The sequence below is a fragment of the Maylandia zebra genome, linkage group LG13 (genome assembly GCF_041146795.1).
Source record: "Maylandia zebra isolate NMK-2024a linkage group LG13, Mzebra_GT3a, whole genome shotgun sequence".
NCBI classification, from domain to species: Eukaryota; Metazoa; Chordata; class Actinopteri; order Cichliformes; family Cichlidae; genus Maylandia; species Maylandia zebra.
In genome coordinates, this window is record NC_135179.1 from 4,149,872 (window position 1) to 4,165,679 (window position 15,808).

General features: G+C 42.8%; 1 protein-coding gene across 1 annotated transcript; it reads left to right on the forward strand.

Annotated features, from left to right (window-relative positions):
• The first annotated feature begins 126 nt into the window (after positions 1 to 126).
• LOC143421755 (centrosomal protein of 170 kDa protein B-like) lies at positions 127 to 15,800 on the forward strand. Its single transcript, XM_076891432.1, has 9 exons — positions 127 to 256; positions 12,212 to 12,349; positions 12,489 to 12,578; positions 12,843 to 12,921; positions 13,052 to 13,110; positions 13,338 to 13,455; positions 13,842 to 13,943; positions 14,066 to 14,578; positions 14,865 to 15,800. Exons 2-9 carry the CDS (start codon positions 12,245 to 12,247, stop codon positions 15,701 to 15,703), a joined length of 1,905 nt encoding a protein of 634 aa, XP_076747547.1. The 5' UTR covers positions 127 to 256; positions 12,212 to 12,244; the 3' UTR covers positions 15,704 to 15,800.
• The last annotated feature ends 8 nt before the right edge of the window (positions 15,801 to 15,808 follow it).

Consider the following 15,808-nt stretch of genomic DNA (forward strand, 5'->3'; position numbering starts at 1 on the left):
CAGCAGCGGCTTCGCCCGCTGATCGGGCGGGACCATTTTCGGTCCCTAGGACCGTGAGAGGGTGCTTTTTTTTTTTTTTTTTTTTTTTTTTTAGTCAACAGGAAATGACGTATTTGTTGTCACGTGTGTGCTGGAAAAAGGAGTCCCCGGTGATCGTACCCCGGGAAGATGCACTTTTTTCGGCCTAGAGGAGCAGCATTTGCCGCCTGGAGAGCAGGAGCATGTGCAGAAGACCAACCGGAGAGTTGGTGAACAGGTTGGCAAACCATGAAAGCCATATGTGTGGTGCTTCAACAAACACTCGTCCAGAGTGATCAACATAACAGTGTGTCGGGTTGACTTTTATACAAACAAACCAAAAAAAACAAAAACATGTCATTGTGAAGCTTTGGCAAATACTAGATTGGTCAACTGATGTGCCGTAAGCATCTGTCAGGCTCTCTGACAGTCAGTTAGTGTTGCCTACAGTTAAAATATATAATTGTGGTGAAGAGTTAGTATGATTTTACATAAATGGAATCCACATTTAGGAGCCCTTCAGTAAATCCAGGCCAAGCTAAGAAGATGAGCAATGGGAGAAAGACCAAGGACAGAACACATGGAGATGACTGACCAGCGAGCTTTTAATGCTTAAATCTCGTCAAAGTAACTTTTTGTTGTGACTAAATTGTAAAGAGGGATGTGTGTGTATAGAAAGATGGCTGTTAGAGTAGCAGATGTTTAATTTTGTCTAAATTCACTATTAATTTACCTAATCAATTCAAATCAGAGGGAGAGGACAAAGAGATTGTACAAGATCAGGAAGAACAAGGTGAGCCAAAGAGTGAAGGGAGATGGAAAAAACAATAATTATTTTTCACAAAATAATTTTACATACAATTCATGAATATTTTGTGTGCTTTCCAGTAGCTTGCTTAAAAAAGGCAGTGGACATTGTAAACATAACATACTAACATGAACTAGAAAATTATTTGCGAGCAAAAATGCAATGTGAATGAGACTAAAAGTGAAGAAGTCACTTGGATGAATGACGTAGCGTTTCTCCCACTGAAAACACAACGTCCAGATGAACACAATCAACCTTATTGCATACTCTGAAGTAGTTAAGTTTCAGAGTAGGGTAGGTTTGAAGAGATTTGAAGATTTTGCCATTCATTTGAATGGGAAGAGAAATTTTAAAAAGTTTAAAAGTTACAACAAAGAAAAGCAATAGCAGCGTAGTCCTGAATGTAAACTGTCAATGTAAAATCAGCCCTCTTACCAGTTTGCTTCTTGTCCAGGTGTATCGAGTTGCAGTGTGATTTTCCTTCTGTCTTTAATGAGTAATGGTACTTTAAGTGCTTGATGATTTGGTGGACTGACTGTGCTGCATGTAGCTATGAGACTGAAGCAATGTTGTGCATGTTTCTCTGCTTGTCTGCATTGCCACAAATTGTTCTATTTGGTGATGTATCATAGAACTGTACTATATAGTGTATGTAAGTTTGTGTGTTTGCTAGTAACTACCATCAACCTAAGGTCTCAGCTAATTTATCTTTGCAGAGATGTTCATTTGATTGTAACAGCAGTAGGAAAGAGCAGTAACAAGAGTAGGACAGCTAAGCTAATTATGGCTAAACATTTGGAATTTAGTGAAAGCAAAAATGGACCTTGCAAAGATGGATAGGTTTATTTAGAAAGTCAGCTATTTACATTTAGTGTTCGTCCCAAGTAGGAGATTTTGAATTGAGTCTAAATTGACCGCAAATTTACTTAACTTGTTAAAATCAACCAGGCTGTTACTGAAGCAGTCGAGGAATTACCTTTGAGGTCTCAGTCATAGGTATTAATGCAAAATCTAACATTACACTAACCTTATATTTTTGTAAAAGGCAAAATGGACTTTTTTCCAGGGTGGGGGAGTGTTTCATGTCTGTAAGTTAAAATTGTTATTTTTGTTGTTTCCTGATTTCTAAGAATTGGGAGAACAATTACATGCTAACAAAATGATGCATTTTGGTTGCCCATGTTTGGTGTTGCTTTGGGCTTAGGGTAATCACTGACGATGACTTACACCTAAAAGAGCTCAAAATCAGAAAACGTTGCTCTAAAACATGTTGACATGGTAAATGAAAATGAACAATAATCCAAATTGATCATGCAAACTGAAAGACTACTTACTATGTTTCTCTTGTTACTTCATTAGCCTCAGTGTTCTCAGATCATTTTTTACATAAAAGCACCCAGTTGTCTTGCAAAGAATGTGTAGGATTAGTGAAATCACACACATTCGAAGATACTGGTAGTTATTGTTTCAAATGCCTATTTCATGACAACCAGGCTAAATTCATCTAAGGGAGTATGAAAGAGATTATCTGGATGCTGAAATGATTGGTAAAATACATTAGGCCAATAATAGTAGACCTGTGCTACATTTGTCCAGCTAGGCAACACATATTTCTGCATAAGAGGTACATGAGACACCCTTTAAATAAGCAAATTTCATGTTTAAAACATGGAAATGCAGCCAAAATGGACCATACAATGGCCTCAGTGAACACATCGGCACATAAGTAGAGATGAGGAAACTCAGTCACATTAGATATTAATATTACTATGAGTAAATTATATATATTATATATTCTGTTACCTGGTTTAAAGAATACAATGTGATAATCACACATGAGAACGCTGTTTCCAGTTATACAAATATATTTTATTTCACTATTAAAGAAACCAATTATGTGAATAAAAGCTCACCACAAGAACATCTCCCAACCCAGTCTTACAAAGTTGCAGTCACAATAAAAACTGGGTATGGAACATGAACTGTTGGTGAGCTAAAAAAACAATCCTGGTGCTGATGCTTGTCACTGAACGTTTTGGACAGAGCTCTTGATTGAAATGCCTACCGTTGTGTGTAGGCATTTCGGTCCAGATGTTATGGAGTTCAGTTCAGCTAAGATGTATTTCTAAAGCACCGGATGGCAAAAATAGCCGCTTCTTGGCTGTTTATATTGTAAGGTAAAGACCATACAATATAAGAGAGAAAACCCCCCAACAATCAGATGATCCCCTGTGAGCAAACCCTTGATGACAGTGTCTGTGAAGGTTATCAGTCATCAAGGCCATTGGTGACGGTGGGAAAGAAAAACTCCCTTTTAACAGGAAGAAACTTTCGGCAGAACCAGGCTCAGTGAGGGGCGGCCATCTGCCTCGACCGGTTGGGGGGGGGGCACAGCTGTTATAACCCCTGACGCAGCATAGCTTCTAATTCTGAAAGATACGTAGATACCTTAAACCTGCACTCTATGCAGGACACCAAGCGATGACACGACTTGCAGTACTATAGGAGTCTATGCAGAAACAGTTTTCTCTCTTGAATCTCTGTAATTCTTTTGCTACTGAGTGTCTGGGTGCAGTCACTCATTTTAGGCCAATTAAATCAAATGAACTTCCATTGTCTGAGTTATAGCCCTATTGAACCTGCGTTAACCAGGTTTAATAGGGAGGGCCAAAGTCCTAGTTGTGCTAAATTTCCTCGAATTCTCCTCGGAGATTTTCGAGTAGCTTCCTTTGTTCTTGAAAGTTCTTTTCCATTTGTCTCATCGCTTCCCGTCCATTCCACATCTTTTTGGTAAGGTCGCTAACCGTATTTTCTAAGGCCTTATTTTGTTGTTTGAGTATGTCAACTTGGACATCGTAGTTGTTTATCAGATTGTTATGTGCTTCCTGTGAAACTTTGCAAACCCAAGCTCAGACTCCCAACGCCATGTCTTGTTTTCAAGGCTTCCTGTACATTACACAGATTTTTCTTGACAAGCTCTCTTTTCAGTGCCTCACATTCATGGCACAACAACTCCTTTTCTCTGTTGGTCTTGTTAAAATCATGTTGGTTGTCCTTTTCCATGTCTCCCACTTTTATAACCGAGCCTGTCTTGCTGCTTTGCATCTCTCCGATTTCTGCCTCCATTTCCTGCATCACCTCTTTCTGTTGCAGGTCTCTTTTCCTCTTGTTTTTAGAGAACCCACGTCGTTTGAAGAGAACTTCAGCGTTTCTTTGGAGAATTTTGTTCTCAATTAGGAGCTCTCTTTTCACTGCCTCAAATTGATGGTACAAAAACTCCTTTTCTCTGTTGGTCACGTTAAAATCATGTTGGGAGTCTTTCTCAGTGGCTTTGGAGATCCGTGATTCTCCTTTCACACCCTCATCGTGTGGTTTCAGTTCTTTTTGAGAATCACCACTCCTTTTGGAAAGCTCCTGGAGGTCCTGTTCAAGAAGTTCGTTATGCCTCAATATGTCAATTTCATGTGCAAAGAATTGGAGTTCCAGGGTCTGTCTGAGCTGTTCACTGTCCGTTGTTTTGTTTTCCTCATTCATGATCCTTTTTCTTTCTTCACTCTCTTGTAACTCTTTAAAGGCTGTGTTTGCCTGATGGAGCTCAGTTTTAACAGCCTGTATTTCCTGTTGCATGTCATCTTTTTCCTTTTCAAAGTCCCTTTTCAGCTCACACATGCGTTTTACCGTCACATCATTTTCCTCTCTTAAAGACGGGTTGTCCTTTTCCATGTCTCCCACTTTTATAACCAAGCCTGTCTTGCTGCTTTGCAACTCTCTGATTTCTGCCTCCATTTCCTGCATCACCTCTTTCTGTTGCTGGATCTCTTTGGTTTTGGAGCTGTTTAAATCCTTTAGAATTTGGTTACAATATTCCAGCTCTTGAATTTTGAAGTGAATTGTTTCATTCTCTAGTTGCAGGTCTCTTTTCCTCTTGTTTTTAGAGAACCCACTTCGTTTGAAGAGAACTTCAATGTTTTTTTGGAGAATCTTGTTCTCATTTATGAGCTCTCTTTTTTGCTCCTTAAGGTCGGCGTTCTCGACTTTAAGGTCACGTATGGTAGAGTTTTGTTGTTTGAGAGTTTTATTCTCATTTTTCAGCTCTTTGATTTGCTGTTGAAGTTTTTCGTTCTCGGCTCTCATGTTGCATACAACAGGATTTGACAGACTCATATTTCAAATTGAAGTTGATGCTAAATCTCTGTACTAACTAAAAGATTTTTTAAAAAGACGGTCAACTGTGTCAGAAACGGAAGTTTCGAGTAGTTTAAGTGTTTTCCTGCCTAGTGAATTCTTCCACTCTCTTTGAAAGACTGACAAGAGTGAGAACCTCTCCCCTATTTATAGGTTTTCGGGTGCTGATGTCATAAAGAAGATCAGAGATCAAAGGGATTCTGGTGAAACGTCACTGTGTCTGGTCTGGGCAGTTCTGAATTGAATAATAACAAAATGACGGGGGGCGTGTCTGGTAGCCATGTGAAGACGTGTTGTACAGGGCTCCTCAATGGACTAACTTTTTTCATAATTCCATTGCTCCAAAACTAACGAACTTTTAACAACAGTACGATAACACGCCCGTGTGCTGCTCTGAGGCACTTTTTACATCTTCAAGGCTACGGTGTACGAAATATGAGCAAAACTAGATCGGGGAAAGAGCAGGCCGCAAAAGCCTCGGACCATGCTGAGGACAGACCGGAGGCACCACCCCATGACATGAGTGAGATTATGAGAGCTATTGCTAGCTCTGAAAAGAGGATATTGGACCGTATCGATTCAAGCACGAAAGATTTAAATGATAAAATAGACACAATCAAAGAAGATCTGGAGAAGCAAGAGACCCGTTTGGAAAGTGTTGAGTTTGCTTTGAATGTTGTATATTGTATAGCTTTTTTTTTGTTATACGTAAAATTGTATTGTATTTATTAAAATTTTTACTTTTTAATTATTTTATTTGCATTTTTTAATCACTAGGGTTTGAGAGTAACGAAATTTCTATTCTCTGTATGTCCTGTACATGTGGCAGAATTGACAAATAAAGTTGACTTGACTTGAATACTTCTTCAGACCGGACAGTGGAGTTGGAAAACGAGGTTAGCAAGCTGAAATCGGACGTTGCTAAGTTGACCAGCAAGTTGGACGACATCGAGGGGCGACAACGCCGGTGCAATGCACGCATTGTAGGGGTGAAGGAGGGCTTTGAAAACACCGGGAAACCTACGGCAGCTATTGCTACAATGCTGAAAGACATACTGGGCCTCGACTTTACTCCGATGCTGGACCGCGCTCATCGAAGCTTGGGTCAACAGGGAAACTCCCCCAGGGCAATCGTGGTGAAGTTTCACTATTACCAAGACAAGGAAGAGGTGTTCCGAAGGGCCGCCAAGTCGCAGCCGTTGCTGCTGCAGGACATGAAGATAAGCATTTTTCCTGATTTTACAGCAATGGTGGCAAAGAAACGAGCTGCTTTTATGGAGGCTAAACGTTTGCTCCGAGGCTGGCGTTAAGTTTGGACTTTTGTTTCCAGCTGTTCTCCGCATCACTTCACCGACGGGACAGGACAATCGTTTCACCGACCCAGCGGCTGCAATAGACTTTATCAAAAAAGACTTACGACGGCCGTGAGAGGTACAGCCGTGTGAGAAAAGATAAGTTGGACTCCACATGTGTGATTGCTTGAACTCAAGGGACATAGTTATACGTCGGTGCTGGGGAGATGTCAAGTAAATAATTGGGCCATAGTCATAAAAGGCCGGAAGGTAGAATGATTTTTGATTTAATTGATTATGAATACTCTGCCTTCCTTCTTCGTTCCGATTTTTGATATGTTCGAGATATTGCTGTTATTCTGGGGCATTTGATTAGAATAAACACGGGGAAAGTGGAAAATATAAGTTTTGGAGTTTTGTTTAGTTATTAAATGTTATATATTTGCCCAGTTGAGGGGCTGTTTGAGGGTTAACAGTAAGTTTAGTCACTGTGCTATCCTAGCCTGGAGGGTTGCGATCTCAGGGATAATAGTAGATCAGCATGGGGTTTTGAGGCTCGTTTTATTTATTTATTTTTTTCCCTTTTTTTTTTTTTCCTTCTCCCCCTCTTTCTTTTGGGGGGGGGGGGGGGGGTTCCAGAGGTTGGGACATATTTTTTCTGCACCTGCATTTTGGTACCTGAATGGCAAGCTCGCAAAGTCATCTGCCTCTTCGTTTTATAACATGGAATGTTAAAGGTATAAATAATCCGGTTAAACGCACAAGGGTTTTTACTCATTTAAAATCATTGAGATCCGATGTTGTATATCTGCAGGAAACACACCTCCGATCAAGTGAACAAATTAAACTAAAAAAAACATGGGTAAGCCAAATATTTAGCTCAAAATTTGAGGATAGATCACGGGGTGTGGCTATTCTAATTAGGAAGGGGATTCCATTTATTCCACTATCAACTGTGGCGGATACCAGAGGGAGATATATTATTATACAGGGCAGGTTGTATGGGAAACAAGTCATTCTTGCTAATGTATATGGACCAAACTGGGACGACCCAAATTTTTATTGTACCTTTTTAAAACACCTGCCAGATTTAACAGAGTCCCATTTGATACTGGGTGGTGACTTTAACTGCGTACTTAATCCTCAACTTGACAGATCAAACCCAAAACCTGATAGCAAAATTTCAAAAGCGGGTAATGTTCTTAAATCCTTTATGCAATCTTATGCTTTTTTTGACCCCTGGAGGGACAAAAATCCTACATCTAAACAATTCTCATTTTTCTCACCAGTGCACCGGTCATACTCACGGATCGATTTTTTTTTTGTTGTAGATAGTAGAATTCTTCCCAAGGTTTTAGATTGCCAATACAACTCTATTGTTATCTCAGACCACAGTCCAGTACAATTAGATGTAAATTTTTATGAACGCTTAAGTCAAAAACCGGCCTGGCGACTTGATCCTTTACTCCTAACTAAAGACTCATTTAAAAAAAAAAAGGTCTCTGAGCAAATACAGTTTTTCTTAGAGACAAATCAAACCCAAGGGATGAAAATGACTGTTGTATGGGAGGCATTAAAGGCCTATCTTAGAGGCCAGATAATTTCATATGTATCATTTCAAAAAAAGAAATACTTACAACAAATGAACAACCTAGCCAACAGTATAAAAGAGATTGACTGCTTATATGCAGAAAATCCAACACCAGACCTCTATAAGAGAAAATTATTACTAAATTCAGAATACAAAATTCGGTCCATTCAGCAAACAGAACGTTTATTTTTCAAATCAAGGCAAAAGTTCTATGAACATGGGGAAAGAGCCGGAAAACTTTTGGCACATCAAATTAAGCAATCCATATCAGCTAACACGATTTCTGAAATCTGTAAAACCTCTGGAGAAAAGACGTCTGATCCGAAAACCATTAATGACCAGTTTAAAATGTTCTATTCCAATCTTTATACCTCAGATCCGGTTGATGAAAAAAAGATTGCTGAAACGCTTGATAGATTACCGATTCCACAAATATCGGTAAATGACAGAACAGAAATTGATAGAGAGATAACCATTAGTGAAATTGTCGAAGTAATTAAATCAATGCAAAGTAATAAGGCACCGGGACCTGATGGTTTCCCTATTGAACTATATAAAATGTTTATAGACAAACTAGCACCAATACTCAAAGATGTATACCAGGAAATATTCTATGGCAAATACACTTAGCCCTAACCTTAACCAGGCATCTTAATATCAGATAAGTGGTGTATACCTCTCCTCTCTCCTCCTCTAGTCACCTAAAGGGAACAAACCCTGATCGGGACACAGAATCCTAACCTCAACCAGAGGTAAATTAGGGATAAAAATCCTCTTTCCCCTTTTGATTTTTAATTCCCTACTCCATGATGCACAGTTATAAGGTCTAGATAGACCAACTTGAAAAGCATCTTACCTAACCTCAACCAGGGGTCCATTATAATAGGAACAGGGGTATTTGTCTCTCCTCCTCCCTCTCTCCCCTCCCCTTTTCCTCCCCTCTCCCAAAAAGCTATTTTGACTCAAACTCCCCCTAAGGGAATGGCTAGACAGATAATAAAACTCACGGCATTCATTAGACCTTCCTCCCCCACGGAGGAACTCAGGGAGGCAGTAAACCTGAACACGCAGACATGGCTACAGAATAGCCTCTCCATACTGCAGCAACATTACGCTAAAATCGTGTTAGAATATCAATATACAATATGGGACGACACAGCTTTTCAGGTGGCAGCAAATTGGATGATAAAACGCTATAAAGCTAGATTAGCTGCAGACACTCTGGGAGCTACCAGATCCTTATTGATCGATCAATTGGAGGGCTCAGACATCTCTGTTTCCTCGCCGCTTGTAGATTCTGTGGAAGAGGAAACACCGGAGGAACTAGACCTAGAGAATGAGGAGGAATTCCCACCTCTGAGCCAAGTCAATAGACTAAACCAAACCTCCCTGTATCCTGAGGTTCAGATCATGAGGAACCCCACCGCCCGGGATTCACAATCGACTCCCTTATTAGATGACCATGTACCACTACCACAATTTAATATCACCGGGAGTACTTTGCCAAACCGGGTTATCTCCCCTGTTCTCCCTGATAGCAACCAGCGGTCCACTGAGTTTACTCTTGATCCAAAACCAACAGATGAAAGGCCTCCTGCGCCATCGCGTCCTCCTCACGAGCCTTTTTGTCCCCTCTCGACTTCACATCCAGAGTTAATTTTAGGGGAGGGGGAGAGACCTGGGGGACTTGAGGTTAGGCCTGTGGCCCCTCAGACTGATGAGGATTTGTTCCAATCCACAACAAATTGGGAAAAATCTACAAATAGAGCAAATAGAAGTGAGATACAAATTAGATCCGATCCACAGAAAAATGTGATCACAACTAAGTCCCATTCACTTCATCTGTCTAAAATTGTATACTCTAATGTCTCGGTGTTACAGAACAGCCCAGAGATACAAACCTGCAGCAAGGGGTCTCAAACGACCAGCAAAACCTTTTCTTCTGCTGCCAGGGCCTCAGCTAATGACGCAGGGACGCCCCCTGGGAGAGCACAAAGCATGGACTTGAACTCCATTGGTGAAAGGAGTGTGAGCGGCCGAACGAACTTGGTGGTAAACAACTCCAACATGATGATGGGGGGGTCTGTAAACCACAGTGTGACTAAACACAAAGGCATGAAGACCCCATCTGACCACAAAAATGACCACCTGGCCGCTCCTCCAACCAAACTTGGCTCCTCCCAGGGCTTCGCTCCTGTAACAACAGAAAACAGACAAGAGAGACAGGCAGTCACGGAGGATCAACAGGTCGAAAGCATTAACCAGTGTCACCCGACGTATCATAAAGCCCGCAAGGGCAGAAAAATCATAGATTGGGTATTTCGTGCGACTCGACCAGTTTGGTTCTTAGGGGACTCCAACCTAAATCGTGTACCAGCTTACAATAGTGATAATATACAAATTGATAGTTACCCAGGGGTTTCATTTTACCATTTTCTCCAGATTCTGGAAAAGACACCAATCCATCCAGATGTCAAATTAGTAGTTTTATCCATCGGAATCAATAACAGGGACCAAGATGCAGATAAAACTTCCAACAAACAATTAAGAATGCTCTACAAAAGGGCACAATCTGTTTTTCCAAATGCCGACGTATTCTTTCCCTTAATTAATTTCTCACCTCTGCTTCCAAAAGAACAGCAACAGAATCTAACCAGCATCAACAACTTTGCGATTAAACGATTTCAGGTACTGAACCCACTCCCGGGTGATCAGTTTAATACTGTGGGGGATAATATCCACTGGACACCAGAAACAGCCCAAAACATATTGGTGAACTGGTGTAAACAAATTAATCTGGATTTTCAGTAGCTTGTTACCCTAGGCAGGGAGGGACACCGTCTATTGATCTATCATGGAACTCGAATTGTAATGTATTAAATCTATCTGAATTGTTCTGCCCCACAGAAAAGCAAGTGCACTTACTGGAACCCCACGCACACACACACACACACACACACACACGCACAAACGCACACACATGTACGCACGCGCACACACGTGCACACACACACACATGTACACACGCACGCACTCACACACACACGTGCACGCACACACACACACTCACACACACACACGTGCACACACACACACGTGCACACACACACATCTGTCGGAACCGGACAGGAGGAGCAGCTCTGGGCAGCAGCCGCCGAGAGGCGCTGAGGCCTGGAGAGATGCTGCTGAAGAGCCGCTCCTCTCCTCCAGCATCAGCTCAGTGTCTGTGGTTGTCTGTGTGTATGTGCATCTGAGTGTGTGTTGTCCACACTTGTCCACATCATGAGCAGTTTTCTTCACTGGTTCTATGCCGTGATGAAAAACAGGAAGATCCCCCCTCCCTTCCCCAGACTTTTTACCTATGGAACCCTTTGGAGTGAGCCGTCCAATCACCTCTGACCTCCTGAGAAGGGCAGAGCTTCACAGAGTGAGCTCCAGAGTGGATGTGAAGTCTCAGTGACTGATGGAGGAGCTGATCTACTCCATGTGTGCCCGTGTGTCAGCCTCTGATTGGACAGAGCGTCTGTGGCACTGCTGTCTGTGCTGCAGAGGAGCTTCATCTATCCTTCAGCTGTGTCTGCAAGAGCTCCTGCATACAAAACCCAGTGCTCAAACTCCAAACTCTCACTTCATCTGTTCGTGTGGTTCACACAAAAGTATTGACAGTACTGATGATACTGCAGTATATGTGCAGAAAAACACTAAAACTGAAGTTTTAATGTCAGTGACTCTCACCTGTGCGAGTGTGTGTGTGAGATCATGTGGTCATTTGACAGTTGGATATTTCCTGTTAGAAATAGGAAATATCTTTAACCCCTTCCCAGGAAACAGAATCATCTCTGAGCCGTTATTTCAAATTAGAAGTTTTATAAAGCGCTCGTGTTTTATTTTCTGCTGGTCAGTGCTTTAGTTCAACTTTTAACTCTAAAGATGAAATGAACAGTTGATTTGCTCATGCTCTGTGTTTTTAATAAATATCACATATTTGACTGCATGACCCCGTTTCTGTGCCGAACCTCTGTAATCAGAGCACTGTGAATAAAAATGTCTGTAGGAGTTCATTCAGTGCTTAATTGAAAGTTGAAGGTGTTTGAACCTCAGACTCAGGCTGGTGTGGACAACCTGCAGGTCCTTTTGGACCTGACTACACACCTGCAGGTGCCTCAGCTGTCAGGATTCAAACACACACAAATCAGTAAGAGCAGGATCGTCTGAAATTACTCATTTTGTCTGATTAAATATTTAAAATCTGTCACGGTGGCACAACAGGCCCGCACAAACCCACCTGTATCACCTGCCTCTGTCTTCATTTCCCAGGATGCTCTGGGGTTTCTCAGCAGGCCTGTGAAGATGAGTGTGACATCATGGTTCCTGGTAAGCAGTTCGGGGACTCGACACCGCCTCCCCCGAGAGATGATTTTTGTGGGCCGAGAGGACTGCGAGCTGATGCTTCAGGTGAGGCTGACCTGTGCAGGTGTTCGGGTTAGTAGAAATTGCCTCCCTCTAGGTTGGTCTGAAAAAGGAAGTTGTAATGGTGTCTTGTTTGAGTCGCAGTGAAAGTAAGCAAAAAGAGTTGTATGTGTGTGTGTCTCAGTCTCGCAGTGTGGACAAACAGCACGCTGTCATCAACTACAACCCGACCACTGATGAACACCTGGTGAAGGACCTGGGCAGCCTCAATGGGGTGAGCCATACACAACATATCAGTACATTATCATAGGTATCCACCAATCAGCAGCAAACACAGGTGGGGGGTGGTGATGCCTAAAGTCACAGGTTACAGTACAAAGATTTTTTTTTTTTTTTATTAACTTAAAAAAATTTAATTCCACTTTAATTTAAACAGGCAAGAACTGTAAAATCACAAAAGAGTGAAAACCTTCAGAGTGGACTTCAGCATCATAATCAGAAACTTTCACCTGGACGTTTGTTTGTTTGTTTCCTGCAGACATTTGTAAACGACCTTCGGATTCCTGATCAGACCTACATCACCCTCAAACTGTCCGACATCATCCGCTTCGGATACGATATCCTTCAGACGCACACACGCACTGTTTGTGTGCGTGTCTGTGCGCGCCTGTGTGTTTCTGTGTGTGTGTGTGTGTGTGTGTGTGTGTGTGTGTGATAATTTTAATATTTTTCTGAGCTGTTGTTCACATTCTCACGTCTACGTTCTGGAGAAAAGTCAACACAAAGTCCCAGAGGAGGCCCTAAAGGTTGGTGTTTGTGGGTGTGTGTTTTCTATTGTACAAATTACTGCATAGAGGGTGTTATTTAATTTCCTTGTTTAACTGCATTTAGTTTGCATTTCCAAAACTACTCAGAGCGTCATGAATTTCTCATGACTACACACAGCATGTACAGTACCGTGAGCACATGCAGTACCGTGAGTACATGCAATTTGCAGTACCTTGAGTACGTTTGCCTCGTTCTTCTGTTTCAGCATGAGAAGTACAGCAGTCAGCTGCAGATGAGCCTAAAGCCTTCAGAGGGGAAGAAGAGTGACGTGGATGAGCGGGCGAGAGGCGAGAAAGCGCAGAGTACCAAGAGCCTCGCACAGGGTAACAATAATACAGCAACAGTACTGGCAGTAAATATACTGTGTATCAAATGTACTCCTAACAATACTGGGCGTAATACAAGCAATAACACAAAATTTTGACATCACACAGGGTCAAAAATATACTGCACTGTACAAAACATAATGTAACACAAAACCCTGCACCAGAAAGCCTGGTGCAGGGTTAAAAAGTACTGGATCAGGTGTCTGGCCGCTGTGTGTTCCTGTACGCAGATGATGTGTTGCTGTTTGTTCTGATGTATTTTTTACTATAAATCTGCTCGTTCAGGAAAATGTTTTAGTAACAAACCAGAAAGTCGTTTGTTCACGCTCCTCGGGACACTTTGATTGGTCGGCAATTTCACCTATCACACGTTTCTGTGACAGAGGCGCCGGTGTGTCGGCCCACTCCTTTGTATGGCCAGCCTTCCTGGTGGGGAGAGGAGGATTATGGGAGTAAAGTCCAAACCAGCGATGAGCCACATTCAGGTACGCACACCTTAATAAAGTGGAGGAGTGCAGTAAACTGGTGCTGTATAAATAAAGCTAAATTGAGCTGATGGTGCGTTATTGATGATGTTGGTGAGATGTCATCTCTTTGCCTCTGTCAGATGTTCAGAAAGACGCTCCCTCTGCAGATCCAGAATTTTCTGCATCGCTGTCAGACTGTCAGCCAAAGTCCGCCTTCCCTTCGTACCACCGTGAGCCGAGCTACTTTGAGATCCCCACCAAGGACTTCCAGCACCCTAAGTCCTCAGGCGCGGAGCTCCATGAGATCCCCACCAAGGACACTGACACGCCCCCGGCCCCACCCTCACTTCCCACTCCGACTCCGCCTGTCGTTCAGAGCCATGCCTCCTTTACCATTGAGTTTGATGATTGCATGCCTGGGAAGATCAAGATTAAAGACCACATCACCAAGTTCTCCACTCGCCAGAGGAAGCTGCAGGCTACACCCACCAAGACAGCCATCATGGCCACACCTGCAGAGGTGATGTCAGCAGAGAGCAAGGTGGCTGACTGGCTGGTCCACAGTGATGTAAGCATGATGAAGAGACGCCCACCGTCTGAAGACGTTTACAGCACCAAGAGTGACCTCGCCATGAACATCAAGACCCTGAAAGGTCAGAGTTGCACCTGTGTTCCGGACCATACCTGTGTTACCTGTTTGTCATTCACAGGTAATCGGGGATTATGCTTCCTGCTGGTGATAAAACCTGTCCAGCACTTCATTGTTAACAATTTATTGACACACGGTCCCTGAATCTTCTGATATTTCTCTGATTTTACTGACCCCACTAAACTTCTGTCTTTGTTTGAGGCTATCAAAGCTTCAGTCATACACTTGTGACCATTGAGCTTCAAAGTTCAAAAGCTAGTACTCACTGACATCTTTATTCCTGTCTTTAGGTCACCACCATGAGGATGGGACCCAGAGTGACTCAGAGGACCCAGTTCTCAAAGGAAGGGGTAAATCCCACCACTCGGTCCGCACTGAGCACTCTATGCAATCAGAGCTGTCCCAGGCGTCGCAGCAGGTCATCCAATCAGGCCAGTCCATCCATAGTCAGCTACACCAACCACTGCAGTATGCTCCACCCAGACCGGCCTCTGCCTCACCCGTAGCCCCTGAGAGGCCCCTGTCCCAGAGTCCTCCTAAAGCTCTGTCACCCACCGAATTTCCCAAACAGGCGCCCCCCGAGCACCTCACTCAGCAAGCTTTCATCATTGAGTTCTTTGATGACAACCCACGCAAGAAGCGCTCTCAGTCCTTCACCCACAACCCCGCCCATGCTGACTCGTACTCCACACTCAGAGCCAAGTTGGAGCGGCGGAAAGGCAGCGAGAGGCCGGCATCTGTGCACGGCCACATCCCTCCCACACAGCAGGTGACGGTTCCTCTGAAGAGTCAGAGCCATGGCGGCCCTCAGAGGTCAAGCTCTCTGAAGAGAGAAAAGACTGAGGGGGAGGCGGCTTCGTCGGCTTCCTCGTCTCGCTCCTCATCGGGCATCATCATCCGTATGCTGTATGATAATGATGTAACCGTTGTGTTCCTGCCTATAACACATATGTGGCACACACGTACTACACATTTACAGCGTCTAGCAAAAACATCCACAATGATGACAATATCTGAACTAAAAACAGAAACATCAGTGTGGCTAAATATACACAGCAAAAACTGGAGTGTTAAAATTTCAGGGTTAAAGATGTTAGAGTTGATTTCCACTCTCAAAGTGTCATTTTAACACATTCTGATTCAAATAGTGTTCAGTGTTGGAGTTATTAAACAGTGTTATTCAAGTCCAAGCAAATGAACTCTGAAGAGAGTTATTTAACTTGGCAGGCCCCTG